Source organism: Microtus pennsylvanicus, chromosome 12 (assembly GCF_037038515.1).
Source record: "Microtus pennsylvanicus isolate mMicPen1 chromosome 12, mMicPen1.hap1, whole genome shotgun sequence".
In the NCBI taxonomy this organism is placed as follows: Eukaryota; Metazoa; Chordata; class Mammalia; order Rodentia; family Cricetidae; genus Microtus; species Microtus pennsylvanicus.
Genome location: NC_134590.1, coordinates 11,383,184 through 11,398,518, shown reverse-complemented (window position 1 = coordinate 11,398,518; position 15,335 = coordinate 11,383,184). Strand labels below are relative to the sequence as shown.

The following is a 15,335-nucleotide window of genomic DNA, read 5'->3' as shown; positions in this document are numbered from 1 at the left end:
GACCTGTGCTAAGGCCTGAAATATGACTCTTTACTTTAGGAGATTGTTCTAACCTGCAGGCGCTGCCTCTCCTAGGACAGCTATGCCTTTGGGACAATTACAGAGCAACTGGGGCCCTCATGTTTTTATGGTTAAAAATAAGAACACCACACCCTCCTATGAGCCCCACTTAATCCTCTTCTACGTGGGGGAATTCCTCTGGAAGGAGTAAGGCTTTGAAGACCCAAGAGTGTCAAACTCTAACCTACCTTCAGGGTCTATCAGGAGGAGCCTGCAGCGGGCATATTGCTCGGTGCTGTCTTATAATCTCAGCTGTGGCCCAAGCCCAGACCCAGGTCACACTACTATCCCTTTACTTCTTGATGCACTGTGTTTATGTGAGAGCTGTCCTCTATCCACTGTCATGCAGGAGCTGAGAGTCGGACTCCTGTCCTTGGGCTTCTGTGTGTTGCCACTGTTAGGAGGTGTGGATATGAGCAAGGAGACGGATGGTGGATGCTGCAGGCACACTGTCCAGCTAACATTGCTCCTCTTGCTCGTTGAGAGGTAGAAGAGCACGGTGCTATTTAGTTCCTCTGATCCAGACTGAAAAAGCATGGGATAAAACCGGACTCTCTGAACATGGCAAATAATGAGGGCTGATGAGAAGCCAAGGGCAATGGCATGGGGTTTTGATCCTACTTAATGTGCTGGCTTTGTGGGAGCCTAGCCAGTTTGGATGTTCACCTTCCTAGATATGGACGGAGGGGGGAGGACCTTGGACTTTCCACAGAGCAGGGAACCCTGACTGCTCTTTGGACTGGAGAGGGAGGGTGAAAGGAGTAGGGGGAGGGGGAGAAGGGTGGGAGGAGGGGGAGGGAAATGGGAGGCTGGGAGGAGGCAGAAACTTGTTTTTTTTTTTTCCTTTTCTCAATAAAAAAAAAGATTTGGGTTTGCCTCTGGCTCTTGTTATCATCCTGCTCCTGTTTTTAATTCTTGCTTCCTCCGTCTCGTCCAGGCTCGGGAAGATGGTCTCACCGTCATTCAGCCTCACTCCCTATCCTTCGTGAACTCAGAGAGTCCCGCCGGGAAGATTATATACAATATCACTGTACCTCTGCATCCAAATCAAGGTAAGCTACGCACTGAAGGTGGAGAGAGACTGACGCTCTTGCCTTGTGATTCTGGACCAATCCTAAAACCTCTGGGCTTCTGCCTACGTCTTTACACTTAACTTTCTCAGGAGAGTTAGGGAAGCTCCGAGACCACGTGCCTGCCTCTAAAGACCAAATAAGACACGAGAGAGGAACGCAGCACAAGTCCCATGCCTGCAAAGTCTCTGACCTGCAGCCATGAAAGCACTGATCATAACCTGCGTGCTAACTGTAAGCCTCGGTCTGTCCTCTAATAGTCAAGAGCCAGGCTATTGTTGCTGGGATCATCACAGAAACAGGGGAGTGTCCGAAATTAAAATGAAGCCTATAAAAATATTCCTTTGGCACCTCAGAAGATCTCTTTGGGCCCATGTCTTAAAGACCTTTTGCCTTTGTATTGAAACTCAGTTGGAAGTTTCCTACTGACAGTAATACGCCATTCACGTATGGAAAAGCATGTGCACTGAATGGCAGTAATTTGCTCCTTAGTTTATGTTTCCCAAATCCCAGTAATATATTTATCCTTTTACCTATCGTCTAACTTTCTGTGTGTACATGTGTGTGTGTGTGCTCAGGTATGTGCAAAGGTGCGTACACACGTAGCCTTGGAGGCCAGCGGTAAGCATCAGGGGTCTTCCTCACTTGCTGTCCACCTTCTTAGTGGAACAGTCTTTCCATCTGACCCTGGACATCACCTAGGCTTGCTGGCCGGCCAGCCCCAGGGGTTCTTCCTATCTCTGTCTCCCCGACACTGGCCTTACAGATGCGTGCTATCAATCACCCATGGGTGCTGGGGAGTCAAAGCTTTCATTACACATGCTCTACTGGCTGAACTGCCCCAGACCTGTCTGTTTCCTGAGGAACTTGACAGCAGTAGTGCAGGAAGAACATCCCAGGAGCCAGTGCTCCTGAATGATAAAGACTCACGCTCAGGGGCAAGGGGCGGGGGGGGGTTGGTGGACCTGGCCATCCTGTCACCCTGAAGCTGCTGTCTATACTCATGAGTCTCTTCCTCCCCAGGTATCATTGAGCACAGAGACCAACCTCACTCTCCCATCCGGTCTTTCACTCAGGAAGATGTTAACCAGGGCAAAATCATGTACCGCCCTCCCGCTGCGGCCCCCCACCTCCAGGAGATCATGGCCTACTCCTTCGTCGGTAATGCTTTCTTTCTCTGCCTTGGGGCACCCAAGTCTTTCTTGATCTTTTTGGCTGGTTCTCCTTCTCTTTCAAAAAACTTATATACAGTTTGCTGACACTCTTCTTCCTACTTAACATAACTTGGGGCCTATCAGCCTGTCTGCGACTTGGCTGAAGTCTGTCTTTTTGTCTTCTTTCATTGTTAATTCCCACCGTAGGTGCACTTTCAGCCAACTTTGATTTAGTGGCTCAGGTATGTCAGTCACTGATTGAGGGGTTGGAGATACAGTAGAAAACAAAACGAGTCACTGACCTGCTTTTGGACTGAGTAGGGGCTCTGTATAGAAACTGCTAAGTAAATAATCACAATAGTGAATATTTAGTTGCAGATTTGAGATGAGATGCTCTGGGAAAAAGAGGAAGTGTTCAGCGATAAAGTTAAACCCAAGGCTGATCCAGACTGAGAAGTTAAGAGGTAGCTGTCCAGGTAGCTATTGGCAAGGTGGGATAGGTAGTTACTAAAATAGCTAAGTGCATGAGGGGTGCACGGAGAGGATTCTGGGAGGGAGACAGTGTGCCTCCCATGAGGCCTTGGGGAAAAGAAAATGTAACTTTCTAGGGATTGCAAAAGAGGCAATGATATTCCTGTGATGTCCAGAATGTAGCCGAACAGGCGGGGATGGGCCTGATGGGAGAGTAAGCCAGAATTTACACTCCACAGGAGCTCCTAAAGAGCTGCGTCTTTAACCTAAGACCGCGAGGAATCCAGGGGAAGTTGAAACTGCAGGGAATGTTTTTCATGAGGACTCTTTCTCTACAATGACATGAGCAAACTTGAGAAGGGCGCCAGGCTAGGACACTTGAGTCCCCTGTGGACTGCGGTTTCCCAAGGGAGATCCATGCATGCATGGAGAACGCGGGTGATCTAGGATGCTGAGTCCCCTGTGGACTGCGGTTCCTCAGGGAGATCCATGCACACATGGAGAATGCGGGTCATCTTCCAGCTTGACCTCCAGGATTTGGCAGAAGATGGTTTTAAAAGTTTTATTTTAAAAGCTTGAGTAGAAAAGCAAACTGATGAAACTTTTGTTCATTTATTAAAGCCACTGCACAACCTTCCTCTGCAGCAGACTAGCCTTATCCCTTCCTCTGCAGCAGACTAGCCTAACACTGCCCGCCATCCCTTCCTCTCTCCTTCCAGTGTAGCAGACCAGCCTTAATACTTCCCGCCATCCCTTCCTCCCTCCCTCTCTCCACATCAGCAGACTAGCCTTAATGCTGCCTTCCATCTCTTCCTCCCTTGAATCTGTAGTTAGCGCAGCTAGGAAGTTGTGATTCCCCACTCCCAAGTTCTGTGCGTTGGGTGATTCTGAAAATCTTGGTGTCTGTTTATTATAATATGTAAGCTATGTGTACTATGCAACTTTATAAATAGATATTACATTTATATCATAAATTTATTCAAAGCAGCTGGTTATTTCTCTTAGAAAATTGACTATGTATTAAATAATTATAAGGTTTCTTTTTGATTATGGTAAGTAAACATAAACTGATATTTGTCATTATTTAGTATGAATTCAATTGTCCAGAACGTGATTAGCTCCTCAATTAGATTGAAAATCCCTAAGGGCAGGCAGAGGCCCATTCTCTGAGGAGTACCCTTGGTATCTAGTAACTGGTTAACTAATAGCCCCTCTAAAGTATGCTTGGTTCTCTAGACCCTACTTTACAGGAAGCTTGGGTAATACTGAGATTAGAGAAAAAGAAACTCTGTCAGCTGTGCTTAGAGTAATTTCCAGGTCTGCTAGACTTGTCTTAGTTCCACGAGTTGCTTTGGAGGGAGTAGAGCCATGTCCTGTCTAACCCATGGGATAAATGCCTCGAGGTAAATCTCTCACAGCTACAGTGTGTAAATCAGTGTCCAGACGTCATGTCTACAGTGGAACTCACCCCCCCATGCACTGTCAATGTTATATATCACCCACATTCACCAGTTTGTAGGGGTTCACGTACTGATAAAATAGGATCTGAATGAATGTATTATAAGTCACCCTAACCGCTATGGCACCAAATTATTCCACTATGAGTATCCTTTTTATACTTAAAATTAATGCTAGCATCATTGTCCAACATTCCATGAGCAAAGGACCTCCTGACTGCTCCTTAAACCAGATCAATTTCGATTTAAACACTAATTGCTACTCTATATTTTGTGCCTTCCCTGTCTCTCTCTGATCCCAAAATGTTCAATACACTGATTTTCCTCTCTTGCTCTTTTAGGTCTCCCAGAATCAGTGAAATTTTACTTCACAGGTAAAGACTTTAATCTCGGTTTTATTGGAAACTGAAATATATTCTTCCCTTTTTTGTTTCCTAGAAGTTATGTTATCTAACCTATTAAGAATGCCCAATATTAATGTTCTTTAAACTCTAGTGGAACTTGTCAATTTATTGAAAAGAGACAATAGTAGTTAAGGTCTTAAAGTTGGGGCCCCACAAACTGGAGTTCAGCCGCTCTGGGAAGGTTTCCTAATACCCTTATACATGGAAATTTATCCATAATGGAGATCACCATCATGATGCATGTTCAGCTCCCAGGACAACTGGTTTGTGAGCATCCATGTGTCACACCCAGCTGATATGTAGTAATTCTATGAAGTCTTGAATAGCGCCGTGTATTAAATGCCTTGCCTCTGGAGAGAAAAGTCTTTGGACCCAGAGCATGAAATGAAAATGCTTCTAGAAGTTTCTGCATCCTAGTTTTGCTTCGTACTGCAATAGACGCTGAGCTGGCACAGGGAAAGGCATTCTTACTCAGATTAGAATGAAGATGGTTGATGTTTAAGTCAGCTGTTCAACTGGGATTAAACATTCTGTTGGAACCAATCCTCCTTGGATCCTGTGATATTTTATGTGGGCAGAAATCTTGGTGGGATTGAAAAATCTTCCCCCAAACTGCCCTGCATTTCTGTTCTCTTTGAGGGGAAAAACCCTGCAGCAAACTTCAGTGCTGCACCACGACTGAACGAACCAGTCATCTCTTGCATCTCATGCATCATTGCATGCAGGTCATACACGCAATCAGTACCCAGGAGTGGCTTTCTCTTTTCTTTTTCAAATCAATTTACAACAAATGTCATTTTAGGAATTACCTGGTAGGGTTCTGGAGATGGCTGTTTTTTTCTAGTATTTCAAGCTAACAATCCTGCTGGGCTCATGTACTCTGGGAAAGGGCAGAGTAGCATTTAATTCAAGTTCCTGACCTGCAATATGGGATGGTTTTGTGTTCTGAAATCTAAGGGGTTAGGTCATGAAAAGCAAAGGATGTACCATGCCCCATCCTTTTAACCAGAAGGCTTGAGAGTCAACAGTTAACTTGCTCAGGACCTACAGCTAAATGATCCTTAAGCTTCCATAAGGCTAAAAGAATGGACCTTGGGCTGACTTTCAACTATCTTGTTTCCAGCCCAAGATTCCTGTCTTTTGTGGGGAGGGTCTGTCTTTTGGAGAAATGCTCTTATAATCTAGTAGGAAGGCAGCAGCCTCTTTGAAAGGAGATTTGTGGCAGAATTTTGAGCTGGACAGATCATGAACTAAAGCAGTGACCAGTTCAAACCTTGACCTTAAGCCAAAGAATGAGGGCGAACAGCTCGCTGTGGTGCATCTGCTAACCCCAGAAGGCTAGTCGGTGCTCCTGACGTGGCCAGCCTTACGATATGCACAGGCCCTCTGCAGAGCAGTTCTAGGCAAGAAACACCTGTCAGACAAGTGGGGCCCGCAGGAAGCTATTAACCCAAATAAGCAGTGTGGCTGTTGTTCAGAGAAATCAGAAATACTCCTTAAGAGAGGGAAGATGTCACATTCTTAATATTTTTATTGGCAATTTTTTTTGCATTTGCTTTTCAAACACTGCAACGGTGTGACATGATTTCTAATTATATAATACTCTCTGATAGATAGCTCCCTGCCCCTAAAGAGGCAAGGATGTGTTTGATCACAGCGAACAGCTGTGTGATCAGGCCAGCGCTCTTGTAGTGTTAGACTTTGCTGTCTTTCACTATGTAGGGTTGTTGAAATCTCCCTGAGCCTTTTCTCTTTCAAAGTAAAACCGATGGAAGTAATAGCAAATATAACTGTAGTTTCACAATTTTTTTTCTCTCTTTTTTTAAACACAAGGTTTCTATTGTACACTCTAGGGACCTCAAGAGAGTACTGAGTCCATTGAAATTGGCAGAAGATTGTATGTGTGTCCACAAGCCTTTAAAGTCAAGACTCTCCCTGTCTCTATCCTTGATCATTCAAAGAGAAGGAGATTAAACATACACAAAGAAACAGTGGCAGCGGTTTTGACACTTCACTAAAATGACCAGGGCCACAAAACCTTCATTCTCACTTGAAGGGGCGGTTTGGGCCTTCCTAAGATAGACGTGAATGGTGTCTTGTCTTGTAAAGCCACAGTCAGTTAGATCTGTCTCCAGGACAAGGCAGACCTAAAGCAACTCTAGTCATTCTCCCTGAACCATGCTTGGTCACATTCCTGCCAACGTGCTGACATGTCCAGAAGACAGAGAAAGAAACCAGTTTCCTGTAACCATACCACCTACAAGTAAAACAGTACCGTTTTCTCAGTAGCCATGGGAGATAGCACAGTGATGTTTCCTGTACCCCACCACTCCTGGGTTTAGAGAGGGGATGGAGGGAGTTACAGAAAACCCAGAAATGAGAGTCAAGGGTTAGACAATTCTGCTTTCATTTCCTGTGGAAGACGAGGATCCGCTTGGATGGAGTTAAGCCAGGGAAACAGAAGATAAGGTCACTGTTTTGCAGTGGTGTCTCCTATTTATGGCCATGGACATAGCAACAGGGTAAAAATGCATCTGCTTACTTGCGCACAAATGCTGCGAGAGACAGGGACAGATGTCTGTCCTTCAAAAGAAATAATATGAGACAGTCACTTCCAAAAAAGAGTGCTTAAAAGAAAGTATTTTTTTCTGGCGTAATGAAGGAATGAAGTATTCAGAGAACCTTTCCATAAATAAAAGTCTTTGCCGATACCACTTGGGAACTTTAACCTTAGCACTCGGGAGGTTGAGACCAGGAATTCAAGGTCATACCTGGCTGTGGAGTGATTTGGAGGCCACAGTGAGCTATGTGAGATCCTGCAGGACACTTTCTGTTGTTTGTTTTTCAAGTGCTTATTTTACATTGTTTTCCACCAACGAGCCTCAAAATCACCCTTTGAGAATACCTTCTTAAAATAACTTTGTCAAAAACTTCTTATTTAAATAAATCAAAATTTGTAACCTTTTAGGAAACAAAAAAATAGCTTTGCCCTTGTGAACTCCCATCCTTTGTCTTATCCATAAAAAATGCCTTGGTAGATTTGCTCATCATCCCTTCTTCCTACTTTCAAGCAAATCAACAAATTGTTGTTTGTGGAAATAGGGTAAAGGTGACCAGACTGTACGCTGATTTACATTTGCACGTGTGTGCTCAGTCACATGAGTGTATGTGTGTGTTTACTTTTGCCAGTTTCTGATGGACAACACACAAGCCCAGAGACAGCCCTCACCATTCACTTACTCAGCTCTGATCGTCAACCGCCAGCATTTCAGGTCAGGGCTCCGCCGCTGGAGGTTAGCCCTGGAGGCCGAACCTCTCTAGGTAAGAACTAGGGTCTGGGAGAAGCCTGGAAATCAAACTGTGTTGCAGCAACTGTGGGAACTTCTTGACAGCTGCCCAGAACAGTGGCCTCCTCTTTCAGAAGTGTGTTCAAGCCCACTGCATCCTCCCTCCTGCCCATTCCTATGCAAATCAAAGCAGTACTGAGAGCAGAGAAGAGGAAACAGATCCTTCAGAGGCCAGCCTTGTGTGGAATTCTACCCAGAATTTATTTCCCAGCCTCCTCGAGTTTGATTTGTTATCCTTGCTACAATATAAAGTAACAGAGCTGAGAAGAGAGGGAGCAGGTTTCAGCGACTGCTTCTGGTTTCTGTTTAAAACTGACGGATCGCAGTGACCTTCAGGAGTGTGACGAGCTGCCTGTCCCCCAGTGCATGATTTTATTTATTTCTAAGTGCGCTTATTCTTTTACGGTTTGTTTATTCTTTTACCAAGGGCATTCTATTAGTGGTGTGTATTGTGTGTACTCTGTGGATCCATGTGTGTTTTCTACACGTGGCTTTTGTCCTGAAGCTAATTATGCCATTTGTACAATTTGACCAAAAGTTATTTGTAAGCAATCGTATAAACAAGCCATAGAGACAATGCGAAAGTTGCTGCTCTCTTGATGATTTTCTGGACGGCTGGAACAGCCATCGTGAAACCAGCACTCTTAGTAGATTTAGGAAAATCAGAGAAGTCAGATGAACACCGAGACCAGTTCATGGGCTATTTCCTAAGGACGCTGCTTAAGACAGACCTACGGATGGCCCTTTGTGCTTGCCTTCATTTGTACGGGAGAAAAGAATGTTCTCAATTCTGAGCTACCCTTTTGGAAGGGAACTTTTGAAAGAACCTGCTTGCAACTGGTGGATTAGCCGTGTTCATCTTCACTTGCCTTGTGCTCACTGTAACTTCGCCCTGCTTTATGGTTGCTGAGCACTGGCCACTGGCTCCGCAGCCTGCCTCTGGTTTTAATCTACTGAGAGCACACAGTTGTCGCTGTAGCTGGCCTCTCTCTCTCCTTCCTGCAGGCCTGCAGTTGGTAGCCACAGATGCTCGGGTGATACCAGAAGAGCTCTTCTTCCAGCTGCAGAAGCCTCCACAGCATGGCTCTCTCCTCAAGTCCACGGCAGAGTCCTCAGGGCCCATGGCTGCAGGTAGATGCAGTCTCGGTATCTGGCCTGCTTGGAGATTTTTTTTAACCTCTACAATTAGTTTTCTGTGACTTAGAAAAAAAGTGAAATGCCTGTGGGGGAGAAAGCAGGAGGAAAGATATTCTTGACCTAGGCGTCCTCTGCCCCCCAACTGCCCCTGACCCTTCTGAAATCCGTGAGGCTCTTTTCCTCAGCCTGTGAGTGAGATGGGCCAGTGAGCTTCCATTTCATGTGGTTTTTCACAAAGGTTCATATGGTCTCTTAATTTCATACGTGAAATGACTGGTAGTGTTAGCTTTGTGTTTCTTCATCCATTAGAAAAAGGATATACTTTAACGTGCTATCTAAACTGTGTAACAGTGTAGCAGGGCAGTCAGCTTTCCTAAAATGGTGTTTATTGTACTTTCTCTTGTTATAAATGCTACACACTGGGGCCAAACAGTTGGCTCAGCAGTAAAGAGCACTTGTTGCTCTTTCAGAGCACCTGGGTTCAGTTCCCAGCAGCCACATGGTGGCCTACAGCCTTCTTGAACTCCATCCCCCAAAGACCCAAAGCACTCGCTGACACACCAGGCACCAGGCACCAGGCACACCGATGGTGTACATCCACCACCCACAGGCAAAACATTCGTGCACCCAAAACAAATCTAAAATAATTTTAAAGACATTTGATCCCATAGGGAGTATAGAAAAGCACACACACACACACACACACACACACAAAATCTCTCTGATTTATTTAAACAGTGAGCACTTACGTAGCAAAGTGAATATTCTCCCTTCTAAAGTGGTTATCCAGGAATGCCGTATCTCACTTGCATAATCTGTACTTTCTCAAATACTTGAGATGCCTGCTTTTTAGAGATTTAGTGATACGTACTTCTGAATTTCCCTGGTTGGGTAAATCTTTGCCCATTTGATGCAGATTAAAAAAGTTTTAAAGAACAAAGACTAGGCTCTTTGGGTCACAAAGGCAATCGTCCTAGGGCAGTGATGAAGGAAGCAACCTTAGGACAGGAGGTGTGCACAGCAGCCTTTATCCTGTTTCCTCGGTGTTGTTTGCAACCAGCACTTCATTGTCCTGTTTCCAGTGTCACACTTAACCTACACTTATGATTGTCAAGTGACATCTGGAGGCGTTTGTAAAGAGTTAATACCTGTTTGTGGGTGCAGGATCTACCAATGTTGGTGAAGTCATGCACTAGGGCCCGGAAGGTAAACATAGAGATCAAGGAAATCCCTCAGTCTCAGCACTAAATCCATTGGTCTCAGCTAATCATTGTCATAGCAAGGAACCTCCAAAAGTTACAACTGGGGAGAACACCCCAAAACACAATTTCCTCAGCTGTGTTCTGTGTAATCACAATAGCCCATGACTAGAGACACGATTCATTAAAGAAAAAAAAAGTTCCATGGCTCGAAAAACTTTGAGTAACTTTGATATTGTGGATTAAATTTTCTAAAATTACAATCAAATTTACAATTTAAGATGTAAATTTGGATTACATTTAATTCCATTTTGTATGAACCTCTGTGATCCTAAAACTTCCCATCCTGTCTGTTTTACCTATTATGATGATGTTATAGATTAGTACCCTGAGCTCCGGAGCTTGCACTTTAAGCATCAAGGAACAACTCCCATCCCACACTAGTGTTCAGAGTGAGGCCCTGCACATGCCAAACAACTGACCAATCACTGAACTCTCAACTGTATTTTCACATCTTAATTTTAAAAAACTTAAATGCACAAATTTAATCAGTGCCTCCGGTGGCTCAAAGAGTGTTGTCTCTTTTCTTAAGTGCCCTGATTAGATTCAGAGGGCAGTCAAGAAGAATATAAGCATGTTCTATGTTTTTCTAGAACTGGGAGTGATGACTGTTCTGCCAGAGCCCGATTTTAACTCACAATGATTTAGAGCCTTAAAAAACAAAATATACCAGGGCTATCCCCTCGAGGGATTAGCTACCTTGTTAAACAGCCTCTCACCTTGAGAAGTGTGGAGGAGCAAGCTAACCCACCCTCTCTCTGGGGAGACATAGAGGGAATGCCAAGTTGGGTGGGCAGTTGAAAGAAGTAGCTTCCGAGTCCCAGAGTATATGATGCTGCGTGCACTTCGCAGTCGGGAGAGCGAAGGGGCTGACTGAATGGGGAGTGTCATTCCCACAAGCCACTGGCTTTGTTTTCTTCTCGGAAGGTGACACCTTCACGTATGATGAGGTTGAGAGAAATGCCCTGCAGTACATACATGATGGGTCCTCTGCCTGGGAGGACAGCATGGAGATCTCAGTCACGGACGGCCTGACTGTGACAACTTCCGAAGTGAAAGTGGAGGTGTCCCTGTCAGAGACCCGAGGGCCTCGGCTGGCCCCTGGTTCCTCCCTGAGCATGACTGTTGCCAGTCAACGGACGGCCGTAATCACCAGGGCAAACCTTGCCTATGTGGTGAGTTCTGACGTTTACTCTCTTGCTCTCTGTACTTCTGACAGGGCGCCCAGCAAGCTGCCCCATGGCTGGGTACTCAAGACAGCGGGCATACGCAGTGTAAAAGGCTCTTCTCTTAGCGCCCCTGCTATGTTCTCTTTGGAGTCGTACTGCGCACCCTGGCCTCAGCCAGCATCTCAGCGGTAGACAAGTGAATGCACTTCTCTGATGGGGGCTGGGGAGATGGCTCAGTGGGTGGAGTGTGAAGACTGGAGCTCAGATCTTCAGGACCCATCTAAGAGCTGTGTGGGCCCAGCAGCCAGCGTGGGGTCTCAGCTGCAAGGAGCGAGAGGAGCTCCTAGATTAGCTGAATCAGCAAGGTTGGTCTATTAAGAGACCTCGCCTCAAATGATGAAGAAAGACACCAGGCATCGTATCTGGGTTCCACATGTTTGTGTACACACATGTGAACATATATACACATGCATCTACACCGCAGACACACACACACACACACAAAGAAGGAAAAACTTAGGATGAAAATACTGGGACTCCCAAGGGCTTTTGATTGTCAACATGCAACAGCTCCCTTGCTTAAAAGCTCCGGGTCCATTGTTTTCAGTGTGGAGGGCAGAAGGTCTACTGGGAATTTTAGGGAAAGAACAATAGTTGTCTGGTCAGCGATGAAGGAGTAATGGTTGATCCTGACTTCCCGAGAGAAAGCTGACTTTCTTGAGCTTGCTCTTGTCCAGTCCAGACAGAATACAAGCTCTGCCCCCCACCCTTTGGTGGCGCCTCTCTCTGTAGATTTCCTAGACCAGCCTATTGGCCTGATAGCCACGCCCTGCCCTAAGAGAAGGAGAGCGGTTGAGGAGAAGGGGAGAACCAAGGACGCTGGGGATTTCCCCTGTGTCTGGCTCAAACTTGATTAAGTGATCTTGGTAATTAAACTCGTCTGCCTTCTTTGATTCTGCATCTGGGGCAAAGGATAATGAGGATAAATTAATTTTATTTTGCAGTTACATATGTTGTAAAGAGATGACTACTGTCTATATAAACATAATGATGATTAGTTGTTATGCTTTGAAAGGAAAGATAATTATTTGAATGGTAATCATTCTTAGTATTGAATTTTTCCTTCACTGGCCTCAAAATTACGGTGAACAGCCTATCCTTACTCCTCATTTTTAAACACTATATGACTTCAGTTATCCTTTTTGCTGGGCAATGGTGGCACATATTTTTAATCTCAGCCCTCAGGAGGCAGAGTCAGGCAGATCTTTGTGAGTTCAAGGCCAACCTGGTCTACAATGCGATTTCCAGGTCAGCACTACTACACAGAGAAACCTGTCTTGAGAAACAAAACACAACATAAAAAGAATTGTCCTTTTCTGAGCTGAAGAATCTCACTGTAAGGTTCAATTCCAAACAGTAGGCCTTGGATGAGGTCCTGAAGACTGTTTCCTCCTTTAAATCGTCTTTTCCTAAAGGATGTGAAACCGAGCACCACTTCATTCCCCTTGTGGGTGCGCTATGGTTTCAGCAAAGTTCCGACGGTGTTTAATTGGCCGATTATTTTTCATCCTATGTTATGGTCCTTTGATCCTGGGAAAGTCATGAATTTGTAATAATGTATGAATTCGGATTTAATCGATAGATCACCAGGCTTGAAAAATGTTTGACAGACCGAAATAGCACTCCAGGAGCAGCACCTGCCCATTAACCACACATCACGGGCTGTACATCAGAATAGGAGCTTTTTGGCAACTGAACGTATATTTTCAAAAATTGATTGAATGTGAATTTACCCACCAGAGCAGAAAGATTTCAGGGAACTCTTCTAGGCTGCTAAAGTACAGGCACTGGCTATTCCCTGGGTTGTACAGTGTGGAAAAAAATTTCCTAAAATACTGAAGATTTTGGTAATGGAAAAGCTATTTCGAATGGCGGTCATAAGTGGGCAGAGTACAGAGAGAAGAGCAGCCGAGTCTCCTCGTCATTAGAGTGTGAGCACAGGAGGAAATGAGAGGGAGGTAGAATATGCCATGGCAAAAGTGGGACCCGGCCATGGCTCCTCTATAAGGCTACTTTATTGTTCAATCTTAGACAGGGTCACAAATTAGCTGTATAACCAAGGATGAGCTTGAACATCTGGTCATTTCCTGCTTCTACTTCCCAAGTGCTGGGGTTACAGGTGTGTGCTACCACATGGTCTGTGTCCGCAGCTGTGGGCAATACTGGGGATCAGGGCTTCATACATGCTAGTCAAGCACTCCGCCAAATAAACCACACACACACACACACACACACACACAGAGAGAGAGAGAGAGAGAGAGAGAGAGAGAGAGAGAGAGAGAGAGAGAGAGAGAGGGTTCTGGAGTTTGAACTGATGTTTTAATTCAATCTTGCCTCTCTATGAGAAGTGCAAGCTTAACATTAAAATACGAATAGCATTTCTATATGCCATCCAAAACTGAAATAATTTAAAATAGTATATGTTAATCTTATTACATATCATGTAGTTGGGAATCAATTTTAACAAAATACATGTAACTTCCAGGGAAAATCGAAGTCATAACCAGCAATGTAGAAAACCCAAATGAATTTTCTGAAAAAGAAATAAAAGAAAAGGAGTAAACAGGGAGGGAGGGGGAGTCAACCATGGTGGCCCACACCTCTGATCTCAGCACTTAGAATTCTCAGATGGAGAATAGGAGGCCCTCACATTTGAAGTCAGCCTACAGTACATTAAAAAAAAAATAAGTGTCTCTAAAATATAAAAAGAATGAAATTTAAAGAAATCTCCAAATACCTAGAATATTCAATCTAGTAATATAATTTATCAAGCCATATTTAAACATTGAAATTGGGAATGGTGGTGCACACCTTTGTTCCTGACCCTTGCAAGCCACAGACAGAGTTTGAGGCTAGCCTGGTCAACAGAGCATGTTACAGGACAGCTAGGGCTACACAGACAAACCCTGCCTTAAAAACCAAATTAATAGTAATAAAGAAAGACAAAATTAAGACTGACTAAAGGGTCCAATGGCAGGATAAAAGAAGTGCGTGTAAGTTAATTGTGTGTGTGTGTGTGTGTGTGTGTGTGTACCTGTGTGTTTGTAGGCATGCGTAGGTCTGTGTGAGCATGTGGGTTTCACTCCTTTTATTTGAGACAGTGTCTCTCACTCACCTAGGACTCTCTGAGTCGACTAGGCGGACTGACCAGTGAGCCTCGGGACTCTGCCTGCAGACCTCTTCAGCACTGAGATTATAAGCATGTGCCACCTAATCTAGCTTTCTCTAATGTGGGTTCTAGGGATCAAACTCAGGTCCTCATGGTTGCATAGCAAGCACTTTCGCGACTAAATTATCTTCCAAACCCTTAAACTAATTATTATCTAATTCTCGTGACCTAAATAATTATTTATATTCACTATATACATATCATGTGTCAATTTCTTTAGAATGAATAAGAAGAATAAAATGAAAATATAAATTCATCCAGAGTGAACATGAAGGTCATTGAATAGGGAAATTACATAAGAAGAGGATCTGTTTTCTTAGGCATTTTGATTAACTCATGCTCTCTTGGCTGGCCTCATATGGTAATTTTTTTAAAAAATTATGACAAGGTATTTTCAGAAGAAGAAAACAATAGCTGATTTTTCACATTTGAAACTCAGAAAGGTTTTGAAAATTGGAGTATAATAAGATAATGCCTGGCCCAGAATAAGCATCTCTTTGCCGGATTTGCCAGTGTTTGAGACAGATGCTTTTTTTATTCTCACTAAGAATCAGGTACCCTATCCTTGTCATTCTCAC

At 44.3% G+C, this 15,335-nt stretch overlaps 1 protein-coding gene across 2 annotated transcripts in view; it reads left to right on the top strand.

The window, feature by feature from the left end:
- Fras1 (Fraser extracellular matrix complex subunit 1) overlaps positions 1 to 15,335 on the top strand; it is a 406,459-nt gene that overhangs the window by 304,484 nt on the left and 86,640 nt on the right. For both annotated transcript variants that reach the window (XR_012907226.1, XM_075942834.1), the window contains exons 33-38: positions 998 to 1,112; positions 2,154 to 2,291; positions 4,554 to 4,586; positions 7,806 to 7,937; positions 8,969 to 9,094; positions 11,287 to 11,534. Coding sequence is in view for 1 of the 2 variants with exons in the window: in XM_075942834.1 (XP_075798949.1) it covers positions 998 to 1,112; positions 2,154 to 2,291; positions 4,554 to 4,586; positions 7,806 to 7,937; positions 8,969 to 9,094; positions 11,287 to 11,534 (792 nt within the window). In the remaining variant the exon portion in view is untranslated. The remainder of the gene's footprint in view (positions 1 to 997; positions 1,113 to 2,153; positions 2,292 to 4,553; positions 4,587 to 7,805; positions 7,938 to 8,968; positions 9,095 to 11,286; positions 11,535 to 15,335) is intronic.